Source organism: Bubalus kerabau, chromosome 4, assembly GCF_029407905.1.
Source record: "Bubalus kerabau isolate K-KA32 ecotype Philippines breed swamp buffalo chromosome 4, PCC_UOA_SB_1v2, whole genome shotgun sequence".
NCBI classification, from domain to species: Eukaryota; Metazoa; Chordata; class Mammalia; order Artiodactyla; family Bovidae; genus Bubalus; species Bubalus kerabau.
In genome coordinates, this window is record NC_073627.1 from 36,898,814 (window position 1) to 36,907,276 (window position 8,463).

General features: G+C 53.0%; 1 protein-coding gene across 1 annotated transcript; it reads right to left on the reverse strand.

Annotated features, from left to right (window-relative positions):
* Positions 1-1,527: 1,527 nt before the first annotated feature.
* ATP1B2 (ATPase Na+/K+ transporting subunit beta 2) lies at positions 1,528-8,152 on the reverse strand. The gene is made up of 7 exons (XM_055580062.1): positions 7,444-8,152; positions 5,514-5,642; positions 5,062-5,166; positions 4,755-4,960; positions 4,467-4,523; positions 3,593-3,691; positions 1,528-3,485 (listed from the first exon to the last, which is right to left on the reverse strand). Exons 1-7 carry the CDS (start codon positions 7,553-7,555, stop codon positions 3,321-3,323), a joined length of 873 nt encoding a protein of 290 aa, XP_055436037.1. The 5' UTR covers positions 7,556-8,152; the 3' UTR covers positions 1,528-3,320.
* Between the last annotated feature and the right edge of the window lie 311 nt (positions 8,153-8,463).

Genomic DNA, 8,463 nt, shown 5'->3' on the forward strand with positions numbered 1-8,463 from the left:
ATATTTTTACAAAATATGAATATAGCCTTCTGGAAATTCCCTGGCAGTCCAGTGGTGAAGACTCCATGCTTTCACTGCTGAGGGCTAGGTTCTGTCTCTGCTCCCTAGTCTGGGAACTAAGATCCCACAAGCCACGCAGTGTGGCCAAAAAAAAAAAAAAAGAAAGAAACCACTTTTTAACAGTAAAGAAGCCACCACAAACTCAAGAGACAAACAATTGATTGGGGGAAATCTACAATGCAGAAAACAGTTTATATCTACAACTGTCAAGAAGCTTTAAGAAATTAACAAGAACAACCCAATAGAAAAAAATATTATGCAGCCATTTAAAAAAATGAATTAGAGCTCTACCAGGCCAGGTGAAATTGAATGAACAAGTGTAATGCACAAAATTGTCTATAATATCTAATATAATATGTATGGGCTTCTGTGGTGGCTCAGATGGTAAAGCATCTGCCTGCAATGCAGGTATAGACCCGGGTTCGATCCCTGGGTCGGGAAGATCCCCTGAAAAAGGGGATGGCTACCCACTCCAGTACCCAGTCCAGAGGAGCCTGGCGGGCTACAGTCCATGGGATCACAAAGAGTTTAACACAAATGAGTGACTAACACGCACACACACATTTTATGTATAATGTGCATTATATGACTAAAACCCAGCAATCCATGTGTGTGTACTATGCACTCAAGATAAAACTATATATATGTGTATGCACAAGTAATAAAGCTATTTTTTCAAGGCAAACATCCAGGCCAACTCATTGCAAACAAAAACAAACCCCAAGAAAATAAAAATTAGCTATAAACCCATCCCAAAATACCACAATAAATAGTTGTACAGACTCATCCATCCTTTTTCTATGCTTGTGTGCTTTTTTTATACACAAAATTGGGATCCTATGGTTCATTCTATTTTGAGATCTGTTTCTTCCAGTCAATTGTCCTCATCTGTCTCTGGGCATTTGCTGATGCTAGCCTCTCCCCCAGAGCCACCCCATCCTTTAAGCCTCTAAGAAATCTTCCTTATGAACCCCCCCACCGACCCCCCAGAGAGTGGTTGACCACTCTGAATTTTGTCCTCACCAGCTTTCTCTCCTTCCTGGAAATACGTTTAGGTCTACCTGGTTTGAGAGTTTCTCGAGTGCTCCTCCCCTCTCCTGTTATACTGGGGAGCTCCTTGGGGGCAGGAACTCTGCCTCTTTCATAAGTGTATCTTCACGATGCCTAGAATGCACATAGTAGGCACTTTATAAGTATAGCTGTAGAAAAAGACATAGGCTTCTTGCTTGTCTTGTATTGAGTGATTGATCTCAAGACAGTTATGGGTGATGGAGCAATCTAGGAGGTAGATGCTTGGACACTGGATAGAAGAGATCAAAGCAGGGAAGTGGTCCTCCCAAGGGCTGGGTATCCCTCAGATCACCCAAATCCACCCCTCACCCCCTTCCCAGGTCTCCTCCAAAAGCTCAGAAAGGAACAACCTGCACGCAGGGCTCCATGTATGATATATATATTTATATATATATATATAATTGCTCTCATTTTATTGTACTTTATCCTCTTTTTACAGTAGATCAGACACAGGCATTAAATAACTGCAGAGAGAGACCACTTGGGTGAGGGGAGTGCAGGAAAACAATGGGATCCAAAGGGAAGAGCCTCAGATCCAGCCAGAGAAAAACAGGGAAGGGTCCACCCATGGGTGGGGTGTGGAAGCTGCAGCATCAAAAAAAGAACAGGGAAATTACAGGTGGGGAAGTGAAGGGCGTGGGAGAAGAAAGAGTTAAAATGCCTCTATAACTCAAGAACACAGGAGGTCCCTCATTTAACATTCTATGGGCACTATGGGGTTGTTTAAGAAGGCAAAGGGGTCTGAAGGAGATGGAGCCAAGAAATTCAGAGTCTTAAAAGGAGGAGGTATCTGCAATTTTCAGGCTGGCATGCGGAAGAAAGGGGAGGAGTTAGTTTGTGATTAGTTGATAACTTGCTAAGAGAAGCCACAGAGAGGATGGGGGTGGGGGAGCAGATCAGGGCGGAGGGGAAGGAGATGGAATAGTCCCATAACCAGCTGACGTTTCCAAGGTGGCCACTGGGGACCCAGCCAAAGTGGCTGCCCCTCCCCCAGGGCGCCTGGGAAGTAGAACTTGCAGGATATTCTGGGAAAGGGAACAGAGGGGAGGGAGCCATCGGCAAAAACAAAGTGCATATTCAGCCTAGGTCAACCCCGCCCCTCTGAGGAGTGATAGGAGACCGGGAAGAGAATTTTCAAGAATCAACAGGGATTTTTCTTTCAGACCCTCATTCCCAGCTCACATATTCAACGTGGAGTGAGAAACCAGCTGTGCCAGGAAAGAAGGAAAAGGCCACAGAGCCACCATGTCTTCAGTTACAAGTGGTCCCGCTTTCAGTGGAGGGAATGGGGATAGAGAAGTGGGGAAAGACTGACCAAGGAGTCACACAAGTCAAAAGCCACTGAGACAGCGACTGTGGTAGACAAGGCAGAAGGTGTGGGAGACAGGGGAGGGGACAGCGGCTAAGCTGGCATAGGAGGATAGAGGGTCACACTGGTGACCACTCTGTAGCCTATAGAGATATTAAATCATTAAGCGGTGCACCTGGAACTAACAGCAGTGTTGTAAGTTAATTATACTTCAGTTATTTTAAAAAACAGAATGGAGTGCCACATTCTGTCTGGAGATAAGCATGAAGAGATTGCCGTCTGTGTGTGGGTGGGTGAAAAGAAAAGAAAGTGAAAGTCACTCAGTTGTGTCCGACTCTTTGTGACCCCCATGGACTATACAGTCCAAGGAATTCTCCAGGCCAGAATACTGGAGTGGTAGCTTTTCCTTTCTCCGGGGGATCTTCCCAACCTAGGAATCAAACCGGGGTCTCCCGCATTGCAGACGGATTCTTTATCAACTGAGCTATGAGGGAAGCCCAAGGTGGACGGGTGGGCATTTTCTATAGTTCTGGAGGGCTGGGACAGGAGGGCAGGATGGGTGGGGAACTGTGAGGACACCCCACTCACAGCTACACCAGGACTAGAAAGACTCCGAACTCTATGACCATCTTGGGGGTTCCATCTCCCTGTCTCTGACAGAGCTCGGGCAGGAAGAAGACGGTGGAAAGTGTGTGCAACCAGAGAATCACAACAGATGTCAGGCCGGGTTCAGAAGGAAAGGAAAAGGGCGCGAGGCTCAGACAAGCCATAGCTCTGTTATAAAAAATACCTTTGGGGTGGGTGAGGGAGGGATCAGGCGGGGTCAGGGGTATTCCAGAAGCATCCGTAGGAAAGAGGTGGGGGCGGGAGGAAGGGGGCCTCAGGTTTTGTTGATGCGGAGTTTGAAGGCCACACGCCCCGCGAACTTGTCGCGCTCATCATCAGTGGCGATGTTGGCAGCGTTGATACGGCACTCCACGTTCACATCCACGTTGGGGGTCACATTCAGGAACTTGACGGCCACCAGGGGCTGTGTGTAGTTCACCTGGGCCAGAGGAGGAGAGCGAGGCTCCAGGCCTGAGGCAGCTGGGCCTCCAACCCCGCACCCTGCTCCCCTGGAGGAGCCAGCACCCGGCCTCCCGCAGGACTTACATGAAACTTCTTGCCATAGTAGGGAAAGTACATGAGGTCGATATTGCCGTTTGCAGGGAACATAACGAAGTTGCCGAGATTCTCGGCATCTTCATCTCGCTGTGGGGGACGCAGGAGGGTGGAGGAGAGCATGTTAGGGATGGCGGGAACTTAGCTGACTTCCCTTTGTTTCTCCTTCATCCCGATTGTGCTTTCTCAAATCCGTATCCCTTGAGCTGTTGAGTCTGGTATATTTGCGCTTGCACAGGAGGGGGTATCCTGTCTCCTCCATCAGACTGGGAAGTCCTCCAGGGTGCTAAGGAGCCCGAAGCCTTCTACTGCCCTCCCACCCCAAATTCTTACCCCATCCTCAGGAATCGGTTTCTGGAGCAGAGCCAAGAGAGAACAGATCAATGAGTAAGAGCTCAGTAGGAAGCAAGGAGGGGGATGAAGCAAGAGGAGCAGGAAGCTCCTAGAGGGACAGAGGTGGGGGGAGCAGGGCTCCAAGGACAACTTAGTGGTGGCAGGTGGTGCTCACAGACCAGCAGCTACCAGATACCTAAAAAGAACTGAGGGCAGAAGAGACATGAGACTGAGCACAGAAGACATGGTCAGGGAATAGAGAAGATGGGAGGATCATGGAGAGAAGCCAGAGGCAGGGGCTCAGGTGGAGTCAGGGAGAGGGTGTCTATCCATATAAAAGAGCAGACTTCTGCATCCTAGACAGAAGCATGAGGGGTGGCAGCGCCTTGGAGTTTGAGCCATATTGAAGCCCATGCTTACCCCTTTGTCCCTAGAGTTATGGGGCCTCTGGGAGTAAAGAAGATAGGGAGAGATGAGTGAATGACATGGAAACCATAAGGACAAACAGATGGACAAGGCCCAACAAACTCACCTTCCCCACGCAGGTAACATTCATGCTCTGGTTTGCTCCTGCATAGAAGTTGATGACCTGGAGTGAGGAGACACAGTGGTGAGGGTTAGGAAAAGAAGTTGTCAAAAACAGAAATATCCAGCCCCCCAGCCATGATATCAGCCTCCAGCAGTCACATCTCTCTTGTTCTCTCAGCCACTCAAACATCTAAAAATCTCCCAAAGACCAAGAGCCCCAGTAAAAGAAAGCAACTGCCAGCAGATGGTAGCTCCCTCCTCCATTCTCCCTGGGGACTAAGGATATGAGTACCCGGTTCATCTTGATGAAGACACAGGGCTGTCCAGTGCTGTAACCATAGTGGGTAGGGTCCCCAATGCCAGAGCAGTCGCCCAGTTGGGTCCGGTTGAACTGACAAGCACGTTTTGGGTAGTTTAGAACTCCGTTATCTGGTTGTTCGTAATAGCGACCAGGGCGGCAGACATCATTCTTCTGGGCTTGGATGGAGTCATTGTAAGCTAAGGAGGTGGGCGAGAGAGAGTCACGGACCTCATGTTCTGCTCCCAGGGTACCCAATCCCCTGCCCAAAGTCCTGCATAGCCATCGAGCCCGTACTCACGCTCCAAGAACTTATTGAGTTTCTGAACATGCTGGTCCCAGCTTTCAGTGTCACTGACATTGACAATGACATCGAGGTTCTCAGTCTTAGGGCGAATCATCAAGCCTAGTCAGCAGAGGCAATAATGAGGGGGTATATGTAAGACAAAGGACCACACAAAGAGGGAAGAAGATGGACATGGGGAACAACAGGGTGAGGGACGACGGGAAGATCTGAGATAGCCTTCCGGGGAGGGAGATCTCCTGTGACCCTCTGCCACCTCCCCAGATCACATAGCTCTCAGCTGTGGGGAATGTGAAGGTGGCCTTTAAGAAGAACTGCCCAGCACGTGGTGACTGGCTTATCAGAACCAAACCTCTAAGAGCTGACAGTTCTCAACCTGCGAGTTCCTTTGGGAGGCTTAGGGGCATCAGAGTAGTGAGCCTGGCTTGTGGGGGAGTCTCATCACTCACCTGGTGTGGCCAATCTGTCCTGGTACTTGGGGGTGTGGTCGGAGACCGTCTGCAGCATCACCCACATGGTGAGGGTGAACATGGCGGTGAGGAAGCCATAGAAGACAAGGTAGAAGAGGAGGATAAAGGCTAAAGAGGAGGAAATAGGGTCAACAGGTTCCAGGTCTCCATCCACGACCTGTCCACGTGCCCCTCCCCCACTCAGAGGTTCTGCCCAGGAAAGGATCCCAGAGCCCCAGGGAGCCTTCCCCTGGGAGCAAAAGGAGACAAGCTGGAAAAAGGCAGTGTATCTGGCTTCCAGCCATGGCTCCCAGCCCCTTCTGGTCCTACAACCCAGTGAAGCCCAATTTTGTGGAGGACACAAGAAACCTAATCTCTTGTTGCTTGGACAACACCTTGTATAGGCCACAGTCATTTTGCCACAAATTATATTCTCAACTTGTCAACCTTCATGGCCCTGAAGAGGCATACCATCTGTTACTGCTATATGGGTACTCATGTTTGAAGTTGTCCAGCACGATGACTTTTCAAGCTGGCACTGGCCCCAATTCACCACCAAACTCTCAAACCATCTCTCAGGGTATGGACCCTCACACTCAAACAGCAAAATCTTCTCTCTCTGAGCCCTACAAGAGCTGAAACTTGAGTGAGTCTCCAGCCAAAGCTACAAAGTCTCTCAGAGATAGCTGTCCAGAGCCTTCAACAGTCGCCCCACCCCCAGCTCACACTCAGCACTCAGGGCAAAGGCAGGTGTAAAGGAAGACTTTCCACAGCCTTCCAGGCAGAGAGCCTGTGGATTCTTGGTGGATGTGACAAGTCACTGTCACTCCTCAGCCTAGTGTGAGTACCTGCTGTTTCCATTCCCCCAGATCGCAAGTCCTTCCATCTCAGAAGACACTTCCCCAAGCCTCCCCAGATCTTCCCAAGGACTCAAGGACCCCTCCAATCCCACGGACTGAACTTCACGTTTCCTGCATAAGGACTGCATCAGACCCACTTTAAGGGCCCCTTGGCGGGGTGGGCTAATGGGAACAGCATTCAGTCAGTGTGGATGAACTGTAAATTGTGCCACACAATGTCTCCTGTGCTTCAACTTCCCAGCTTGAAAATCCCTTTTGGAAGAAATCACCCTTCACTGGCATCTATGCCCAGCACCGGACCCTCAACCAGACGCAAGTCCCTCCACATGTCCTGAATATGTGGTCCCACACACCACCTCCAAGGTATGGGTGGGGAAGGTGCCTGGCCATCCAAGCCCTGAGACACAGGGCCCAGATGATGTACACATCTCACCACCAGTGACCACTCCCTCCGCTTGTGACATCTGAGCCCAACACCCAGCCCCGAACACCTCCCAGTGGCACCCCGGCCCCACAGCCCCCCACCCACGAAGCAGTCACAGAAGGCTCCAAAACACAAGGCAGTGGGATCCAGACAACTTCCGCTGTGAAGAACCCTCTCCAACACACACCCCACCTCCCCAAGACCCGCCCCCTCATGAATGTTCCCAGGGTCCAAGGGGTGGGCACGAGCTAAAAATAGACGGGCCTGGCCAGCTAGTGAGAATCAGAGGGAGGGAAGGGGCGCTCTTCTGGAGAAGGGGGGCGACCGTGTGGAGCTGACCGGCCCCCGACAGGGAGCGCAAGCGCCGCGGCGAGCACACGCGCGCAGAGCCCGCGACCCCCCGCGCGAGGGGGCTCCGCGGGGGGCGGGAAGGCGGCAGTGACCTACTTTCTCCGCCTCCGCAGCGGCCAGCCAGGGAGATTAGACCGGCGACTCGGCCCCCTCCCAGCCCGGAGCCCGGCAGGGGGGCCGGACGCCGGGAACCCGGGAACCGAGCTGGGGCTGCGCCGGCGGGACCTCGTCCTCCCCGGGCGTCGCCAGGCGGATCCCCCCGCCTCCCGCCCCTCGCACGGCCGGCCCCGCATACCCCAGCTGGTCCCTGTGCGGCCCATGAACTGGTGCGTCCTCGGGTTCCACACGAACTCCTTCCACTCCTCAACCACCTGCCCGCAGCTCTTCTTCTCTTTCTGGATGACCATCTTGACGGCGGGGGGCAAGTCCCGCGCGGGGCGGGGGACTATGGAGAAGCCGGGGTGCGGCGCGCTGAAGCCCACCTCACGCACCGGAACGCACGGGGAGCAAAGGCAGCGGGGCCAAGGGAGACACCCCCCCCCTCAGATATGCAGCCGCTGTCAATTCCGGGGCGCAAGGCCACACGCTGCGGGGTGCTGGCGGCGCGGCGTAAGATGAACAGATCCTAGGCACCCCCACTGCAATGAAAAGGGGGGTTGTCCGAGCAGGGGAGGATAAAAAGGCGAAGGGTGCGAACGCAGCTTCACCCCCTAGACCTCTCAGAAGCAAAACGAAAAGGGATGCAAAAATAGACGGCTGCAAAACCCGAGCGAAGCGCAGAAAAATCGGGGTGCCAAGAGGCAGGGAGAGGTGGGGGAGGGGGCCGCCCCGAAATCCGAGATGCAAAGAGGCTGTGGAGAGGAGTCGGGTGACTGTTCAAGGCTCTTCTGACGAGTGGAGACCGCCACACCAAAGGTGGCTCGGCCACGGGGGTGGGGTGGGGACGCGCAGTTGTGGGGACAGGCAGGGATAGGGGTCCTCCGGGCGGAGGCTCTGCTCTTCAGCAGTGCGGGGCTAGCGACAGCGCGCGGTCTTTATACTCGGTGGCTCCGAGGGTGCCCGCCCCCTTCCCCGCCCCCAGAAGCCCCACCTCCTCTCTCTGGCCTGGGCGACCTCATGCATATGCAAATTTGGAGAGGGCTTGGGCCCGCCCCCTGATGCCTCCTCAGGACCAAGGCTCTCCCCTACTCCCACGGCAGGTACTGGACGGGATCTGGGTGGGTGGAGAGTATAGAAAGCGTGTCGGGGCAAAATGGAAAGATAACTCCGGAGAGACACAGCAGACAGAGAGGAAAGCAGATATATGCTGAGATAG